At 50.0% G+C, this 19733-nt stretch overlaps 7 protein-coding genes across 7 annotated transcripts; 5 read left to right on the top strand and 2 right to left on the bottom strand.

Annotated features, from left to right (window-relative positions):
- Window positions 1-130: 130 nt before the first annotated feature.
- On the bottom strand, window positions 131-3863 carry BKA67DRAFT_595327 (uncharacterized protein; the record flags this gene model as incomplete). Its single annotated transcript, XM_046105152.1, has 2 exons — window positions 131-1266; window positions 1325-3863. 2 exons carry the CDS (start codon window positions 3861-3863, stop codon window positions 131-133), a joined length of 3675 nt encoding a protein of 1224 aa, XP_045952269.1.
- A 1955-nt stretch (window positions 3864-5818) lies between these two features.
- Window positions 5819-7327, bottom strand: BKA67DRAFT_85168 (SWIB/MDM2 domain protein). Its single transcript, XM_046109487.1, has 4 exons — window positions 7015-7327; window positions 6770-6909; window positions 6183-6689; window positions 5819-6130 (listed from the first exon to the last, which is right to left on the bottom strand). Exons 1-4 carry the CDS (start codon window positions 7025-7027, stop codon window positions 5939-5941), a joined length of 852 nt encoding a protein of 283 aa, XP_045952268.1. The 5' UTR covers window positions 7028-7327; the 3' UTR covers window positions 5819-5938.
- A 1396-nt stretch (window positions 7328-8723) lies between these two features.
- BKA67DRAFT_582281 (uncharacterized protein) lies at window positions 8724-11789 on the top strand. The gene has a single exon (XM_046103980.1). It carries the CDS (start codon window positions 9169-9171, stop codon window positions 11584-11586), a length of 2418 nt encoding a protein of 805 aa, XP_045952267.1. The 5' UTR covers window positions 8724-9168; the 3' UTR covers window positions 11587-11789.
- A 1787-nt stretch (window positions 11790-13576) lies between these two features.
- Window positions 13577-14287, top strand: BKA67DRAFT_495474 (heterokaryon incompatibility protein-domain-containing protein; the record flags this gene model as incomplete). Its single annotated transcript, XM_046097025.1, has 1 exon — window positions 13577-14287. A coding segment is annotated over one exon (711 nt), but the record flags the coding sequence as incomplete, so codon positions are not given.
- A 738-nt stretch (window positions 14288-15025) lies between these two features.
- Window positions 15026-16459, top strand: BKA67DRAFT_526166 (uncharacterized protein; the record flags this gene model as incomplete). The annotated part of the gene is made up of 1 exon (XM_046098732.1): window positions 15026-16459. A coding segment is annotated over one exon (1434 nt), but the record flags the coding sequence as incomplete, so codon positions are not given.
- Window positions 16460-18720: 2261 nt separating this feature from the next.
- On the top strand, window positions 18721-19733 carry BKA67DRAFT_582277 (ankyrin repeat-containing domain protein). The gene has a single exon (XM_046103979.1). The coding sequence runs from the start codon at window positions 19139-19141 to the stop codon at window positions 19688-19690; it is 552 nt and encodes a 183-aa protein (XP_045952263.1). The 5' UTR covers window positions 18721-19138; the 3' UTR covers window positions 19691-19733.
- On the top strand, window positions 18761-19072 carry BKA67DRAFT_492077 (ankyrin repeat protein; the record flags this gene model as incomplete). The annotated part of the gene is made up of 1 exon (XM_046096995.1): window positions 18761-19072. A coding segment is annotated over one exon (312 nt), but the record flags the coding sequence as incomplete, so codon positions are not given.

Here is a 19733-nt window from a genome sequence, read left to right as displayed (position 1 = left end):
GCTTGTGATTATCCTACGGATGTTATTGCATAAGGCCTGGTCAAAAGGCGAAAGGTCAAGCGAGCCATGCTAGAAATTATAATGTCACAGTCAGGTATGAGAACTACGTAGATATAACCCACTCCATCGACTATGGCTTCATTGGCTCAAAATATTCCTTGAACCGAACAGCGTCGGTCAGCTCCAAGTTCCAGATGACATCACAGCAGCCGACCAGCAGGTTGGGAAAACGTCGCGTCCAGAATCCAAGATATTCCTCGTGGCTGGTGCCGACGGACTTCTTCAGTGATTCACTCAGGTCTTCCCGATGATTCCACTTATTCCTGAGAGCACGAAGCAGATCAAGGAGACGCGCACCAGTGTACTTGCGTTGTTTTCCAAGACTTTCGACAAAGTCTTTAGGCAACACCTTGAGAAAATCGCCTCGGCATACCCTAGGTGCAAAAGACTCGAGCGTGACCAACGCATCCGATGGAGGATCCCGCTGTTCTTTTTCGAAATGATCGGAAACGTCACAGAGGAATGACAGACGCTTCTTCGAGTCCCAGAAGAAGGGGTGGGCCATAACGTCTCGAGTTCTTGGCCGACTGCGAGGATCTGTGCGGAGCATAGCACCAATCAAATCCCTTGCTTCGAATGCAAAGTCACCCAGCACATCGAGAGGCTGCAGGTTCAAATGGCCTTTGCGAATGTTGACCTCACGCATGTAGCGGTCGCCACAGTCGAAGGGGTGACTTCCTTTGGTGAGTACGTAGAAGAAGACGAGGCCCAAACTGAATATATCAATGGCTCGGGTGGCGCGTCTGTTGGGTCCGCTTTCCCCTCCCATCAATACACTCGATTCGCTGTGTGTACTTGCCATGGAGGTGGGATTCTCACGAGCATCTTCTTCGGCCAGAAGCTCTGGCGCTCGCCATCCAGAGGTTCCCGCTGGTCGGGTAGCTGTATGGCCGAAAGACGATTGTGCTCCGTCCAATTTCTTACACAGGCCGAAATCCGAGACCACGAGCCTAGGCTTGCCATCTTTTGCCACGGTCACAAGGATATTCTGTGGCTTGAGGTCCCGATGTACAATTCTCAAGTCATGTAGATGACTCACCCCATTAGCTATCTGGAGAAGCACATTGGGAATATCTCGCTCGCCTGCATGCGCCAACTCTTTAAACATGTGCGGCTTGTCAATGATATCAGCAAGGGAAGCCTGACAACGCTCCAAAGCGATGTAAAGAAACGTCTTATCCCTATGAATGGCGTAGTATTGAATGACTGCGATGGGAAATCAGTCTTAGATCATATTTCTGAATACTTGAAGAAAAGCACTTACCATTAGGATGATTATCGCTCTCTAAAAGTAACTTCGTCTCTCGCGTGGCAAGATCGTTGAATTCGTGTAGCATGCGCTTTACGGCGATCTCACGACCATGGAAGGTTCCGGGGAACACGACAGTACCATTACTGCCCATCCCAAGCTGCTCGTCCAGGTCAACCTTTAGCCCGTTAATTTCGAAGCCACCTACGCTGATGTCATCAGCTTTGCCGATGGACTTGATATTGGGGTTAAGCTGTGGCTCTCGAGCTTCGACCATCTGATCGACTTGTGCAACAGGGTCTACTTCAACTAGTTTTGCATCCTGGTGCGAGGAAGGATCCCGATTCTTCTTCCTGTGTTTAACACCGCCCCTTCTTCCGCGATGGGCCTTCTTCTTTTCCGGAGATTCGGTGGTCGGCTGAAGATCAGGTTGTGGTACCTGCACCCGTTCTTGATCTTGCTCCTTGCTCCACGTTTCTGGTGCTGGTATCGTGTTGTGTGCCTCTTGTTTATTGTTGTCTTCAATCTCCACTGCCTGGTCTTCCTGGGAAGGTTCGGGGACCTTCGGAAGAGACGGAGGTTCGAGAAGCTCGTCAACCGCGCTTGTTTGGTCGTGGATCTTTATGGGTTCAACGGGTTGGTAGGTTGCGTCGAGTGACTTCCGACCGCGCAACTCGTGAACAGTCACGTGAGCACTGCGTGTTTTATACCACAGTGCCAGAATAGACAGAGCAATCAAGTACAAAATAGGGTTTTCGAATAACTGTTTTACGCTCGTAACGACGTAGCTAGGCATTGACTTGATGCTGACACTGCGCTTCAAGCCTGGGGTCTTATCGCTTGGAAGTGAACCGGTAGAGGTGTTTTTGGGCATAGCTGCATTCGATTCAGGCCCAGGAAGTGCTGGAAGGCTAGGCCATTGCGGTGCACCTTGGACGAATTCATCGCCCGTGAAGCTTCCTAGGGAGTGAGTCCCTACTAGACTGTCATCGCGGATCTCGTTGCTGTACTTGTCGAGATCATCCTCGTCTCTCAAATTAACCGTTGCGCGTGGAGCGTCAACAACAAGTGGATAGAGAGTGCCAGACAGAGCATACCAGCTACCAGTTTCAGTCTTGTTAAGATAGATACTAGAAGTTCGAGCCCTGGCTGACTCGCGCTCCGTAATGGGAGGTGCAGGCTGCGGCAGAAGTACAAGCTCAGGGTTGCCGCCACGAGGGACATCTTGTGGCCGGGCTATATCAAAGACTCGCGCCACCGGTGCTGGGAATGCAACAGATATTGATTGCAAATCGGCGCTGTCGTCGAGTGCATATAGTCGACCGTCATGGCGGCTTGTCAAATAGCGATTGTCGCGTGTACTGCTATATTGCCTGTGCAGGTCGTTGTCAAATGCGTTGGGGCCCCATTCGCGATAACGCAGAGTGGCAACCAATCTGCCGTCGTCCTGATGGTGGATGTTGACAGTATACTCGGTACGACTGAGAGCAATTGTCCCGGCGCATTCTTCCATGTCCGCATCAACAAAACCGGTTGGCTGGAAGCATGTCGCCACAGGAGCGACCTGCCCTTCGCCTTGCCCATACCACCGCAAAACTTGGCCCTTGGCAGCATTGAGTATGTACATAGTAGTCTTTTTGTCGCCAGTGTATACGACTGGAGGGTCATGAACTGCGTAGGGACTGTACTCATCGACGAGTTGCTTCATGGTGAAGCCGGCACTCATCAGACCAGAGCCATGCGCAGAGGACATCCAAACATACACCGGGCCGGTGTGTGAAGGCTCGATGGCCCAAACATAGTCATCGTGAGGAAGTCGGCTATCTTCGTCGAGGAATGTTGTGTTTGGTCGATGGTGGATAGTCTCAACGGCTGGCTCCTCAACTACGAGGTGCCAACGTTCTTCGCCAGATTCTTTACTGACGGCCCTGAGATGTCCATCGACGGTCGCCAGAAGAACATAGTCTTCCACTTCCCATCTCTCCAGACTCCGCGCAGACTGCGGCGAGGACAACCCAGCGCCTGAGAGGATGCTGGATGGGTGTCGTGGAGATTTGGCGGCTCGAACGGGATATTCCGGAGCCACAGTCGCGAGGGCGCTCGCATCGTGAGGATCGGGGTAATTGCGACCAAGTGATCGCGACTGCCTAGTGGCATGTTTGTTTGTGTAGGCCGTTGTTACGGCTTGGTGCCCACTATCGGGCTTAGGCAATCCTGCCTTTGGGAGATGGGATGCCTTTGAAACGGTTGATGCGAGCTTGCGAGACGATTCGTGTCCCTCGAATGGCGATCTCGACTCGGCACGATTGCTGGTCGATTCCTGTTCCCGTTCTTCCTGGTCGTGGTCGTAATGTTGATTTCGATGCTCGGCGTGCTGACCGCTGTTGCGTAGGGCCTGGGCGATTGGTAATTCTTGATGTCCTATCGAGTGCTGCTGCTGCTGAGCATCTGCAAGCGGAAACCAAGACAAGAGAATAACGGCCAGGACGAGGAAGACCTTCGTCATCCGCGGGTCAGCGGCAAGCCTTCCTTCGGCTGGAGGCCGTCGCAGCATTTTGTTGATGCAAAGTCCTGGCAGTAGTTCAAGTTCAGAGAGGGATATCGCGTAGAGTTCACATTGAGGAGTAATGACTAGGCTGGCGATGATAACTTCGAGATGGCTTGGCGACTGCCCCGATGGAATGTGCCCGATTGATACAAGTCAAGATGGTAGAACGGACGAGAGGAACGACAACAATCCCTTCGTCGAACGATGCGATGAGGGATGCAAGGCGGCAACTCTGGGCGGACCTGGTTGAGCCGCGAGACACGGTAGGCGACTGCTCGACAGTCGAGTATAGTCAGGTCGGTCAGGGAAAGATTAGGGCGAACACGACTTGAGCTCCGTATCGTATCGTACGGTGTGGAGAGCAAGACCGGGGATGAGATTGCCCGCACTTGGACGCACAAAACAGAACCCCGAAAATGTTACTCCACGAGTTCCGTCGACTAGTCGGCGGATACCTGTCGTTGTTACTAAATGCCTGGAGCGCTGAAACGTCGCGGTCGATTGAATGGGCGATCAAGCAAAGCGCTCGCCGACTATCGAAATACGGCCAGAGTGATTATAATCTGGATGAAATCAATACTGAGATGAGATGGATGGGCCAGAGATGTAAATGGCCAGCAAAGAACGTGGTAGAAACCTCCCACAAGACCTCTTTAGATTGGGGCAGGATCTTCTGCTGATGGTGAGACCAACCCCGGACGCTGGGCGCTGACCTCCTGAATGAGCGCTGACAGGACTTTCAAGAAGCCCGACAAGGGGCGCGGGCAGGCTTCAAGTTGGGCTTCTCGGCTGCATCGGCTCTACGTAGCCACTTGCTTTTTGGATAAAATGGTGCCTGCGTGCATTGCGTCTTTACGCCGCATACCTAGGCATGACGCCACCCAACCGAAAACTCACCCATGTGCTCGTGTCAATCTCCCGGCTTCGGGTTAAACACCTTTTCATCTGCAAGTTGAACAATCTCGCGTCCTAAAACTTTGTCATAGAGTATTGCTCGTGCTCTTGCATATTCGATTAAGACACTGGCTCGTCTTTGGCCCCGACTTTGCGTCGTCCTGAGCAGTGGCACAGCCTCAGGAAATGGCCCGTGCGTTAGCATGCTTCCATAGCCTGGCAGCCTGGGCTAATTTAGCTTCCTATGTCAGTCAATCACCGATCTATGTAGGTATCAAGGTTCATCTTCACCTTTGATATGTCTCAGGATACCGCCCAAGGGAACAAATTCAGGTCTGGATATGCTCTGCTCTGTGCGACTTCTGAGATTGCCCCGTTGCACCATAGGCTGTAATTAACACAGCTCAATCAATGTGGCGGGTTTTGTAAGATTTAAGTGAGACTTAGCTATGTTTGCGGCTATTGCTAAGAGTAATGTTTCACACGAAGTCGTCATCATGATTGCTTTATCCTCTTGCGGATCCTTTTTTTCGCCGTGTCTCTGGACTCAAGAACAGGCTCGCCATGAAGACAGAATGCTGTTGAAGGTCAGTCGTCATATACCATGCATGCATATGAGCGAGGAAGCCAAGCACTGAAAGCATACCAGCCCTACCTGTCAGCTGAACACTTCGTAAGTTGATTTGGGTTCCTTTCTCGGTCAAGCATTCACAGTAGGTAATATCCTTGCAATGTCGCAGATCAGTGACCGGGGTGGGGGTTTATGTAAATTGACGACAGCCCGCGTATCTGTTGGCTTTACCAGAAGAAGTAGTGTTTCCATTTTGAGCGGGATTGGGTGATTTTTGTGACAAACTGCGATGACCCAACTGCGCGATATTTCTGCCAGCTGGGAAGCGTGAGGCCATGGGCGACTCTCGGTGGCATAAAACAACAAAGAGGAACATGTGCAAGAGATGGATTCATGAAATACGGGGGCTGTCTGGGAATACACACTACAGCCGGCCTTTATCTGTTTCCGCCAACCTGTACGCCAACCATCAACACAACGCCAGGAACTATAAAAAATCTTAGACCCAATGCCTGAAGCTCCAATGTTCCAAATGCTATGATCGACTGCCTTTGGTAACCACCAAATGACCGCGTTAGGGTACTCCTAGTTCAAAATAAATTGTCGACGGATTCATTTACTGTGGTTCTTCAACCGGATATAGATGATCACCAACTATTCGGTTCATCTGGAACATGTCAACCTTGGCCTGCTTGAATACAGCTTGCATCTTCTCATCACACAGAATCTGACGCTTATCCTTCGGGTCCTGTAGGTTGTTTTCCTTGATATGCTCCCACAACTTCTTGACGACCTGAGGACGTGATAGCTGTTACATGGTCAGAAAAGAGTAATGCCTTCACAAGAATGGTATGACTCACTGTAGCCACACCGCACACTTCAGCCAGAGGTTCACTCAAGTTGAAAGGTTTCTGGAAGCCGCCTCCCGCCTTGCGCTTTTTAGGGCCCGACCCATCACTTGCAGACAGGTCGCTGTCGTCTTCAGGGCGGACCTTGTTGGAGCTCTTCTTTCGAGGCGTAGCCTTCTTCTTGGCTGTTTTTGTTTTGGTACCTCCACCCCTCGTTGAGCGACCAAGACGATTCTCCTGCGCTTGCAGCATAGCGGCCAGTTTGGCATCGGCGTCCTCGGTATCCTCACTCTTCCTCTGCTTCTTCTTGGGCGGCTGAGTCGAGACCCGTATTTCATCACCGTCTACTTCATTCTTGGCATCTACATCATCCTCGTCATAGCCATTTGCGTGTCTCTTTGGCTGCGGATCAGGCGAGCCACTTGTGGCCTGCGGAAGGTCGGTCGCATCCACCTCGGCCTCGGCTGGTTCAGTAGAGATGGCATCGAAACGTTGCTCAATCAGGACTTTGATGGCAGTCTGACATCTCAGTGTATTAGATACATTCAGTTCAATATTTGGTCATTTCGTGAGGGCAGGAAGAATTGACGTCAACTCACCTTTTGATCTCTAAGGTCTTTGCCACCGAGAGCTTTTTCTAGTCCTTGCCGAATTTTCTTGCGAGATATAGTCTCGAGATTGGCTGTCGCAAGAATACCATCGATGATTCTTGTATATTCCTGCTCCTCCTCAGACGTTACTGTTGTAGAATTAGTATCTCACCAACATTTAACAGACCCGCCGGTAGCTTTGCACTGCCCGCACAAGTCGCTCAGAAGCCGTAGCAACGGCAGAATATACGTACGAGGCGTCGACATGTTTGTACTCGTGCCAGTCACCAGAGTGAGACTGACGGGTGGTTGACAGAATGCGTTGTTAACCGAGAAGGTATTCGCGATCGGCGATCGGCGAAGCGCTGGTAACTACAAGAAACTTGTTGGTCTCTGGCGCCCTTCTTTCAGCGCCACTCCACGACTGAAATCAAGCAGTCGCGCCTCCAGCTGTGCAGGTGCAAGTTTAAGACTCGTGGTGGGCTTCGACACGTAGCAGGTCTCTTCAGAGTATGCAGGTAGCACGTCAGCGCAGGCTACAGCTCGCTAACCATGTATGTAATTCGGTCGGCCTTGACTGCAGAGGAGATATCGTTTCGTGTATTTTATACGTTTAAATGAACATCCATTGATGATGCCGGTGGGGATGGATCTAGGTATGCGAAGTCGGTTGGAAGGATTGTTGAAGACTTTCGAGATGTGGTGAAGGATTTCAGATTCTCTTTGGCCGTATAGCATCGGCGCGAACCTTTATCTGAGTGATGCTGGTAGACAGAATCGGTGTGCTGTTCGGAGGGAGGTAGGTGGGATGGTATAGCAGGGTAGTAGCTAGACGCGGGTCGTGACGGCTTTCGGTTTGGAGAATGTAATGGCAAGGAACACTGCCCTCGTCTGTCAGGCACGTACTGAATGCCAACAACCGGCAACCACACACTTGTTGCTGTATTCCCAAGCAACTAAGCCAAGCGTATTCCGTAGACAACAATCCAGTGTGGCTGGGATCCCATTCACGATCTCAATGGGGTTGACACTGCTTCGCGATTGTGGAGAGGGCCGAATGGACGAACCGAACCATGCAAGCGAAACAGCGGGCTCATTGACGGCCCAGGGATCCAATAGGGATTTTAGCATGGCCAGCCAATGGCGGTAGTTCCCGACGACGCGGCTAAAAACTGGGGTCAGTGTGCGGCACTTGTTCGTTTTCAGCTTAATGTATGGTCCAATTCCGGAAGAGGTTTATATCAGTGGTCAGCTGAATCAAATATATATCCGACGTGCTGGGAAACAACGAAATGGTGAGTGGCTTGGCAACCATGGGTGATTGCTCTCGGTGGATAACGGTTGAGCTTGTGTGCCATTGTATGTACTGCATGTCACAGAAATGGCATGTCTGCGAGCGCTGTATTTGTAAGTGGCCTTGTCCCAACGAGCAGTGGCTAGGGGAGGTCTGGCAGCGAGACAACTGCATGTGAGGAGATAATCGAAACATGTAGCATGGTATATTCCGGCAAGCCGAGGCAAAGGCAGAGGGAAGGAAAGAACTATTATCTTGACAAGCCGAGAAGTGATCGAAGCAGATGTAGAAGGATGATGCAACCATCAATTATCAGATAGCTGGCCTTGAACAGATGGAACTTATACCTATGACTGTCACTCGTAGCACAGTCCCAAAGTGCTTCAAGGCATTGAAGGCGAGTCTCAAAAAGACACTGATTTATCGAGCGAGGCCTTCATAGAGGAGCCACACCAATTCTGCGCCAAATGCGTTTTTATGTAAAACTTCTCGAGCAGATATTCATACATTTGAGCCGACCACGAATATTTCATGCACCGACGGGGTACGCCGACAGGTGTAGCCAGATGGTCTTCGATGTCCCTTGAACAGGACAGTTACAGTCACAGTCAAATGGCCGGAACTCGTTGGCGTTTCCGTAAACCAATTTGTCATCCACGCCACAACCAAACCAGCCACATCCAGCCAGGAGTCATACCGAGCCTGAGATTGGCGGGGTCTTGTACTGCTCTCACACCGAACGTCGATTTCCAGGAGCTGACTAACCTTAGACTTTGCCCCACCATTATCCGTCAACGATTTCGTCCACGATTTCCACCTCGCGACAGACCAACCCAGCAAATCTCCCACGGACTATTCACTTTGACCGTGCATTTCGAAGCCGAATACCTACCTTCCTACTGGCGGCGCCAACGCTACCAACTTCACAGAGAGGGCTTGCAACATACGTTGGCCCATCGCAGCCAGAGTATCTCAGCAGGGCAGCTCTGCACCATAGGCGAGGAGCAATTTCCCAAGTCCCGCGTCTTCTCGAATTCGAATCGGGTATTTTTGCCCCTTTCTCCCCTCCCTCTTTTCCTCTCGCGCATCCAACTTCAACAACCACCAGCATACGATGGCGTCTGAAGACAGTACCCCCAGTGCGCCATTAGGTGGAGGTGTAGGTCATGGACGAGTCGATACGCACGGCCGGGGAAGGGGTAGGGGCAGAGGTCGTGGCGGACAATCCAACTCAAGAGGAGGCAGAGCACCACGCGGAGGTCGTGGCCGTGGAGGAGGAGGAGTAGCAGGAGCATCTGTGGCATCTGCGGCATCTGCTCCTCCACCAGTCGATACATCGTCAGAGCCGAGCAACTCCGGCATCGCGATAATCAAGCAGGCCACTAATACCCCTACCACGTCCAACGTTACCGGTGCTGCCGGTGATGATGATGTAGAAGCCGAAGTCTGCTTCATATGTGCCAGTCCCGTCGTTCACCAGTCTGTCGCGCCTTGCAACCACAGGACATGCCACATCTGTGCTCTGCGCATGAGAGCACTGTACAAGAATAAGGAGTGCGCCCACTGCCGAACCCCCGCAAACTACGTCATTTTCACTGACGATGCCACGAAACGCTTCGAAGATTACTCCGAGGGAGCACCTGATATCACGACAACCGACGAGAACATAGGTATTCGATACAACAAGGAAGATATCGTGGGCGACACAGTTCTGTTGCTACGGTATAATTGTCCTGATACAGAGTGCGATTTCGCCGGCCTTGGTTGGCCAGATCTCCACCGCCATGTTCGAAGTGCGCATCACAAGAAGATGTGCGATTTGTGTACTCGCAACAAGAAAGTGTTTACCCACGAGCACGAACTTTTCTCCGACAAGGAGCTTGAAATTCATATGCGCCACGGCGATGATCGCCCCGGTGCTATTGACCAGACCGGCTTCAAGGGACACCCTCTGTGTGCTTTTTGCGGTCAGCGTTTCTACGATGGAGACAAATTGTATGAGCATTGTCGCAATAAGCATGAGAGGTGCTTCCTTTGTGATCGTGAGGATCCGAGGCAGCCCCATTACTATGTTGACTACAACGCGCTTGAGCAGCATTTCAGGAGAGATCATCACCCATGTTTGGACCGAGAGTGCCAGGAAAAGAAATTTGTCGTCTTCGCATCTGAAATGGATTTGAAGGCTCATCAGCTGAGTGAACACGGAAGCTCGCTTTCCAAGGACGTTAGGAGAGATGCGAGGCTGGTTGATATGGCTGGTTTTGACTTTCGACAACCGTACCAACAGGACAGACGCGGTGGTGGTGGGCGAGGAGGCTCTCGCGCACATGGTGACAGGGAAAGAGACGGCCGAGGACGTGGGCGTGACCCAAACGCTGAGCCAATACCAGCCAGTTCTGCACAGCCCCTGCGACGTGATCAATTAGCTTTCCAACGACAAATGGCTATACATTCATCGCAGTCCGTCTCCAATCGTACGTTTGGCGGACAGCTGTCGTCCAATCCGGCAGCGCCGTTATCTACTCCAGTCAATGAATCATCTCGACGTTCAAACGTACCCATTGTATCCGGAAGTACCAGCAACACGGCACCCGTCACGGAGCTGGAAGGTCTCAGCTTGGTCGACCCCAACTTGACACCCGAGGAACGGGCGCGACTTATGCGCCACGCTGCCGTCATCGAACGTGCTGCAAACCTCCTTCAGAATGATACTACGAAAATCGCAACCTTCCGGGGGCACATTTCGTCTTACCAAAAGAACAAAACGTCGGCTCCCGCCCTGATTGATGCGTTCTTCTCGCTGTTTGCCGAGACTTCCACGACAGCGCTTGGAACATTAGTCCGCGAGGTTGCTGATTTGTTCGAGGACAAGGCTAAAGCTGAACAAGTACTCAAGGCATGGAATGACTGGCGAGCCATCAACGAAGATTACCCAACACTGCCCGGACTGTCGGGGATGCATGGTGCAACGACTTCGAACAGTGGCTGGGCAGCAGCGGCAAACTCTCCGATTGCCGTAATTGCTGCACCGTCACAGCGACATACGACAAGAGTATTGAAATTGAAGAACTCCACACAGCAGTCGCAACGATCATCGGCGCAGTCTCCAACTTGGTCGGCAGCAAGTGGATCAACCCGAACTCCACCGCCAGCCGCTTCATTCCCGGCTCTGCCGACAAGTCACGGTACGTCAACTGGCTCACGGCCTGCTGCATCTGGATCGTCTTGGAACCCAGTTAGCTCGAGGCAACCTACCCCCAAAAGGAATGGCAAACCAGCTGGACGTGACGATAATTTCCCTGCGCTTCCTATGGCTCCAAAGCCGACAACAACCATCTTCGGTTATGGCGGTGGTCGTCCCGTAAGACGGGACACACCTACCCGGACTACAGGCTTCAGCTGGGGTGGCGATGCATCTGCTGGTATAGCACAAGATGCCGGTGCTATTACGAATGAGGAACAAGTCGATGAGGGCAAAGGCAAGAAGAAAGGGAAACAAGGTCGTAAGCAAGTACTAGTTCAATGGGGTTAAGACGAAGATATTGACATGAACCATTTTACGAAGGCTAAAAGTCCACTTGATTTTGGTTTTCAATGTGAATGTATATGGCAATATGGATGGCTATAGATGGTGAACCAGGACCACTGTCTTGTCCCTTGGTTATAAGCCTCACGACGAGCTCGCTCGTGGACTGATCAATAAGTAATGAGTGGAAAGGATGAGTTCGACAACCAAAATAGTATTAATTGGCGACAATGAGCCATTCTCGTTGTCTTCCGAATGCACTGCTGCAAAAACCAACAACTAGCTGTGGAAAAACATTGAAAAACATGCCCGAAGAAACTGTCTGTGTTCCATTCCTTAGACCTTATAGTGATCAGGCTGTGAACAACTCCGACGGAGGTTGTACGACCCACTTAGCCCTCTTGTTATAATAGTACAGCTAACACTCACTACTTTAATACACTGCTCGAGCGCTAGGCTCACACCTTGGCCAGGTCGTTATAGTATTATACTAGACTTTTATTATAATAGTGTTTAATATTAACTATAAAAACTGTTATAATATTACGCGTTAAACCGAGAATACGGTGTTATGGTCGCTTAATCCGGCGTGACATACCGCTATTTTAAGCGGTCTCGACACTAAGGGCTATATGTCTCTCATAAGTACACTCTACTCTATAGGTTACTCGTCACACGAGTGAAGTCCCACCCCTCTCCCTAGCTTAGCGTCGACAGCCCCACTACCTTACTAAGGGCGCTAGCTAACCGATTGTTATTTTCGTTATGTCGATATCCCTTTTTCTGTTCCCTAACACCAAGTTAATAGACACTGTTTCTGGCCTCGAACTCGTACTATAAAATGGTAGCGCCGGCTTGCTCTTTAGGCCTTAAAGCCTTTTTCGTTCTTTAGGTCTTAGGCTGTTTTATGTTTTTATTTGTCACCGAGGCGGGCTTGATCGCACGGTCGCGTGAAAGTACCTACGGGCTGGATCCCAGTTCCTCGTTCAACTTTGCACTCGTCGCTTCAACGTATTCGGCGCCACCAAATCGCCGTCCATCTTCTGTATCGCCGAGCCCCCTAAGACGCTGCCGGGCTTGATTAGCGGTTAGCATTGATCGGCGTTTCTGAAGCCACTTGCGTTTACCCATCTCCCTTAAAAGGTAACGAATCGACGTTAGTTTAACTTGAATGAAGCCGCCCAACCAGGTGTCGGCAGACAGTAAACGGTTAAGCGAGCTAAGACAGAGACACGTCATTCACGCGACTCGAACGTGTTCAGCCCGACAAAGGGGCATCTGCAAATCACCCAGCAATCTTGAGACATCCGCATGGCAGTCCTTATTTGTTTGACGTGGCTTATGTACACCCGAACACAGCCTCGTCTTTCGCCTGTTGCATGTTGCAAAATCACGCCTGAGTTGTCGTTACTTTGCCTGGTTTGGCTAATGAAACGGAGCATAGCTTCTCTCTTAGTTAGGCTCGGCGCAATGAGGCTGTACGTGAGCTGATTGCAGGTCTCCTTTCGCGTGGCTGAGGCATGCGCCCAAGCACGGTAACCTCGTACATACAAAGGACTTCATGTATGCCCCTCACTCGTCTCAGAGACGAACGACACAAATTATCTATCAGGCTGTCTGCAGGGTTGTCTTAATCTAGGGTCATCTGAAAAGGCACACTCACGAGGGATTGCATTGAATGATTGGCTTGCGGAAGTGGGAAATTACACATTGATGAGGCTGAGCTATCCCCTGTGCATACACCTTTCTGTGATAGGTCTCGTGATCACGAGATGCGGGGTCACCAATTATCGATGAACTGCCGACTTGCATCACTTGCTCACGAACGGTTGCGGCTTCTGACTTACGCAGAGGCCCTCATCCGAGCTACTCACAATGAACAATGCTGTATCTGACTTCTCAGATCATTTTATCTTTCACTCCGCTGGACGCTGATCGGCGACACTGATCAGTTGGACTTGATTTGAAGCACTTCGCTCGGTGCTTGTTCCCCACGATGCGCCTTCTAAGCCTTCAGGATGACAAACTCAGCCTCACCAAATTCGACAAGCAAACCCCTCAGTATGCTATTCTCTCTCATACTTGGGGTGCAGCCGAGGATGAGGTGAAATTCGAGGACCTGAGCCAAGATAAAGCAAAGAACAAGAAGGGATACGAAAAAATCAAATTCTGTGCCAAGCAAGCCGCCAGTCACAATCTGAAGTTTTTCTGGATCGATACGTGCTGTATCAACAAAGCCGATGTGCAGGAATTTCAGAGCGCTATCAATTCGATGTATCGCTGGTACCAGAACGCGAAAGTGTGTTTCGTGTACATGGCCGATGTTGTTAGGGAGAGAACCGATGAAACATCCCAAGAATCAACCTGGAAAAAGTGTTTTCGACAAAGCCGGTGGTTCACTCGGAGCTGGACGCTTCAAGAGCTGCTTTCCCCGCGGGTGATGGAGTTCTATTCCTGTAATCATCAGCTCCTTGGCAATAAGGAATCCCTGGAACAAGAGTTACATGCCATCACAAGAATTCCACTCTCTACTCTTCGGGGCGTGGACTTGTCTCCGTTCAGCGTCGAAAAGTGCATCTTGTGGGCTAATGACCGTGAGAGCACGTACGAAGAGGACCAAGCCTACTCTTTACTGGGCCTATGTGGCGTTTCAATGGCGCCCAACTATGGTGAAGGGGCACAAATAGCGTTCGAACGTCTTCGTAAAAGGTGTAGCAAACAGCTCAACAAGGAGAGAACGGCACCGGTACATGAAGCAGGTGGAAAGAGCAATTCGAACCATGCCAGCCGAAGCTACGAGCTTCCTTGGTTAGTGCGAGTCGATGAGGACTCCCCCTTTACGGAAACTCGCATGAATAATCTCCCGGAAATAAAAAGAGGACCACTGAATAAGACAACGAGACGACTCATCGACCTCTTCGATACATCCTTGACAGCATTGGAAAAGTTTCAGGATGTGGCAGACCATTCGCTGTATAATTCGGTCAATTCAGAAGTCAACAAGCTCCAAAAATGTCGTACGGCGCTCCTACAATCGGTCGGTCAGAACAAGACCAAGGATGACCTGAACCTATATTCTTCGGTCGGAAGCCTGCTAACATCCATCGAAGAGGTGTCTAGAAATACTAGATCAAACCTCCTCAATTCTAACCTCGAAAACCAGAAATCGTTCAAGGCCCAAGGACCCTCTAGTCGTATTACACAGTCCGACTCGAAGAGTATTCGTTTTCGGGAGCAAATTGACCACGCGGCCCAACTTGAATTGCTCACCAAGTTGGTACGAGTGTTATCTTCTTTGCTGATCTCCGATTGGGCAGAGGGTCCCCGCGTGGGACGAGGAGAAATCACAGCTCGGGATGATGTGGACTACATGAAAAGTAAATATTTATTACGACCGCTTACTGCGTCAGCTGATCTAATGTGTAATCAGACACTTCCGAGCCTCATGAATTCTGGATGTCAGAGTTTCAGAAGATTCGAGCTAAAAAAATCAAGGAAAGAGAAGGTTAGTTTTTGCAAGTCGCTTGAAGAGCTACCACTGACAAGTGCAGCCGACGCCCGAAAACAAGTGAGTTCTTGGCTGCTTCACGACTATGTTCCAAATGAGGTGTACGATCGGTTTGCTCCTGAACATCTTGAAGGTACCTGCAACTGGATACTAGAACGCGAGGTTTTTCGCAGTTGGTGTTCAGACAGCTTTCCTCGAAATACGGCCAAGATCATGTGGGTTCATGGGCCTGCTGGGTTTGGGAAGACCGTCTTATGTACCAGAATTATAAGCCACCTCTTTTCTAACATTCAAGCACCTATTGCATACTTCTTTTTCTCAACCGACTCCGAACGCGAAGACCCCTATGTTGCGATTAGGTCGTGGACATGGCAGACAGTGGCACACTCTCAAGCGTTAGACCTTGCTTACGATGCGCGAGAAGCCGACTGTATTTCGGGAGCTACGCGGGCAAAGCTTGTCGACCTGTTTCAAAGCATTGTCCATTCAATCCCCGGTTGTACATTTATACTCGACGGACTGGACGAGTGCTGTTGGGAAGACAAAATGCGACACAAAAGGAACTCGGTGGTGGAGTTTCTTGGCAGTTTGAAACAAGCTGTTGCGAACACAAACACACGCATCCTGATTGCTAGCCGCAATGAGCCTGAAATTCAGCGAGGGCTCGGTCTAGAAAACGAGGAAGTGTATGAGTACGGTATTTCGATTGACGATGTTCGGTCTGACATCGAGAAGTATTCTAGAAGTATCGTCGAAAGGAACCTGTCAAAGAAAAAGGATGCCACAAAGCAACAGCTGGCCGTGAGGTTAGCGGATCGTTGTGAGGGTCAGTTCCTTTGGTTAAGGATGCAGGAGAACTCTCTGGACAGTTTGATGACTGAGGGTCAATTACGAAAAGCTATCGACACAGCACCGGCTCAGCTCGATCAGGTCTACGACCCGAACTGGAGGAAGATCATGTCATTGCCGAGTGTCCAGTTGAACCGTGCCATCACTATTCTACGTTGGGTCGCTTTCGCATTTCGGCCACTGACGATTGGCGAGATCGTGGAAGCTCAAGCTATCACTGACGATTGTGAAGATCTTCCAGTTGATGATATACAAGAAGTTCTCAATGAAGGAGATATTGATAAACAGATTATAAAAGATTGCGGATCACTGCTTGAAGTGCGAAGCAATCCTTCGAAATCGTTCGACGTGCACACTGTGCACTTAACTCATTTTACAGTCAAGCAGTATCTGGTTTCACATCTGCCACTTCCCAGTGCGCCTGTGTCTGCTCTTGGAGTCCCGAGTCAACAGAATGAGAATGAACACAGCGTGGCGATTGGTAAAATCTGTCTTCAATACATAAACTTCTCAACCGTTTGGCAACAACCTATACAGGCGGAGCTAGGTATATCACAGCACGCTCTACTCGGTTATGCTGCGGAGTCATGGTATAGACATGCTGCTGCAAAGCAACCAATTGACAGAAGAATGACGGATCTCATCAATGTCTTCTTTAATGTGAATAAAGCAAATTGGGTTTCGTGGAGAACATGGCTCGATTCAATTGGCTTGGGCCGTGTACCGCCACGGGAAAGTGGAAGTGAAAGGAACCATCCCCTTTATTATGCGGCATTACTTGGGTTTACAGCAACAGTCAAGCATCTCTTGCAAGCAATAGACCAGAAGCGGGATCAGACCAGCGAGGGGTTTGCACTGAGAGCCACCTGTGAGAGTGGGAATCTGGTTATTCTAAAAGTCCTACTTGAAGCGGGAGTACCGACGACTATGGTAGATGCCAATGGAAACAGTCCAGTAAACATAGCTTCTACGAAGGGTCATATAGAGGTGGTCAAGCTGCTTCTCGACAAGGAAGCCGATGTCTCCGCTGCAAGCAAGGATGGCTGGACGTCACTTCATAGTGCATCTTCGAACGGACATACAGACATAGTCAAGCTGCTTCTCGACAAGGAAGCCGATGTCTCCGCTGCAAGCAAGGATGGCTGGACGTCACTTCATAGTGCATCTTCGAACGGACATACAGACATAGTCAAGCTGCTTCTCGACAAGGAAGCCGATGTCTCCGCTGCAAGCAAGGATGGCTGGACGTCACTTCATAGTGCATCTTTGAACGGACATACAGACATAGTCAAGCTGCTTCTCGACAAGGAAGCTGATGTCTCCGCTACAAGCAAGGATGGCTGGACGTCACTTCATAATGCATCTTCGAACGGACATACAGACATAGTCAAGCTGCTTCTCGACAAGGAAGCCGATGTCTCCGCTGTAAGCAAGGGTGGCTGGACGTCACTTCATAATGCATCTTCGAACGGACATACAGACATAGTCAAGCTGCTTCTCGACAAGGAAGCCGACGTTATAGTTCAAGATGAGGATGGCGACACAGCACTTCATAATGCATCTTCGAACGGACATATAGACATAGTCAAGCTGCTTCTCGACAAGGAAGCCGATGTCTCCGCTGCAAGCAAGGATGGCTGGACGTCACTTCATAATGCATCTTTAAATGGACATACTAATGTAGTCAAGCTGCTTCTCGACAAGGAAGCCGACGTTACAGTTCAAGATGAGGATGGCGACACAGCACTTCATAATGCATCTTCGAACGGACATACAGAAATAGTCAAGCTGCTTCTCGACAAGGAAGCCGATGTCTCCGCTACAAGCAAGGATGGCTGTACGTCACTTCGTAATGCATCTTTAAATGGACATACAGATATAGTCAAGCTGCTTCTTAACAAGGAAGCCGATGTCTCCGCTGTAAGCAAGGATGGCTGGACGTTACTTTATAATGCATCTTCGAACGGACATACAGACATAGTCAAGCTGCTTCTCGACAAGGAAGCCGATGTCTCCGCTGCAAGCAAGGATGGCTGGACGTCACTTCATAGTGCATCTTCGAACGGACATACAGACATAGTCAAGCTGCTTCTCGACAAGGAAGCTGATGTCTCCGCTGCAAGCAAGGATGGCTGGACGTCACTTCATAGTGCATCTTCGAACGGACATACAGACATAGTCAAGCTGCTTCTCGACAAGGAAGCTGATGTCTCCACTATATATAAAGACGGAATTACAGCACTTCATAATGCATCTTTGAACGGACATACAGACATAGTCAAGCTGCTTCTCGACAAGGAAGCCGATGTCTCCGCTGTAAGCAAGGATGGCTGGACGTCACTTCATAATGCATCTTTAAATGGACATACAGACATAGTCAAGCTGCTTCTCGACAAGGAAGCTGATGTCTCCGCTATAAGTAAAGACGGAATTACAGCACTTCATAATGCATCTTTGAACGGACATACAGACATAGTCAAGCTGCTTCTCGACAAGGAAGCCGATGTCTCCGCTGTAAGCAAGGATGGCTGTACGTCACTTCATAATGCATCTTTAAGTGGACATACAGACATAGTCAAGCTGCTTCTCGACAAGGAAGCCGATGTCTCCACTGTAAGCAAGGATGGCTGGACGTCACTTCATAATGCATCTTTAAATGGACATACAGACATAGTCAAGCTGCTTCTCGACAAGGAAGCCGATGTCTCCGCTGCAAGCAAGGATGGCTGGACGTCACTTCATAGTGCATCTTCGAACGGACATACAGACATAGTCAAGCTGCTTCTCGACAAGGAAGCCGACGTTACAGTTCAAGATGAGGATGGCGACACAGCACTTCATAATGCATCTTCGAACGGACATATAGACATAGTCAAGCTGCTTCTCGACAAGGAAGCCGATGTCTCCGCTGCAAGCAAGGATGGCTGGACGTCACTTCATAGTGCATCTTTGAACGGACATACTAATGTAGTCAAGCTGCTTCTCGACAAGGAAGCCGACGTTATAGTTCAAGATAAGGATGGCGACACAGCACTTCATAATGCATCTTCGAACGGACATATAGACATAGTCAAGCTGCTTCTCGAGACGGGTTCCAATCCTAGTCGTGTAAATACCCAGGGATGGACACCGCTTCATTCTGCTGCCAAAAAGGGGCATGCAGAAGTAGTAACGGCATTATGCGGAAACCCGTGTCTGAATATGTCACAGCAAGATAACAACGGTCGTACTGCACTTTTTATTGCTTCGATGCGTGGTCACCTTAACGTTCTGCAGATCTTACTGTCAAAAAGCCCCACTGACGTTTATACCAAGGACCGGTACAATGCTACACCATTATTTGTTGCTTCACGACATGGACACAAGCAGGTGGCAAATACCTTGCTGTCTATCGACGTTATGTCCTTAGGGTCGGCCGATGTTTTTGGAAGAACCATACTATGGTGGACCCGGAAAAGCGGAAATTCTCTCAAGGTGGATCTTGTCAACCACAATATCGGTTTGGCTTCTAGGGTGGACGATGCAGGTGCTGAAAGCGTGCACTCTGAGGCGGCAATGCCGGATGACACATATGCTTGGTGTGATGTCTGCACAATGGACATTCAAAATGATTGCGACCACTATAGCTGCGCAATCTGCGATGGTGGCGATTTTTGTATATGCATGGCATGCTTCGAGTTTGGTGTGCAGTGTCAGGGTGCGGAGCATGAGTGGAGCTTGGTTAGGGGACAGCGTGAAGCATCTTTGGCCTGATACTCTCTGTATGCTCCGTCATCTAAACCAGAGTAATAGCACT

This window comes from Truncatella angustata (assembly GCF_020726525.1).
Source record: "Truncatella angustata strain MPI-SDFR-AT-0073 chromosome Unknown BKA67scaffold_10, whole genome shotgun sequence".
Classification (NCBI taxonomy): domain Eukaryota; kingdom Fungi; phylum Ascomycota; class Sordariomycetes; order Amphisphaeriales; family Sporocadaceae; genus Truncatella; species Truncatella angustata.
The sequence above is the reverse complement of the archived record's forward strand: the minus strand, read 5'-3'. Positions and strand labels throughout refer to the sequence as shown.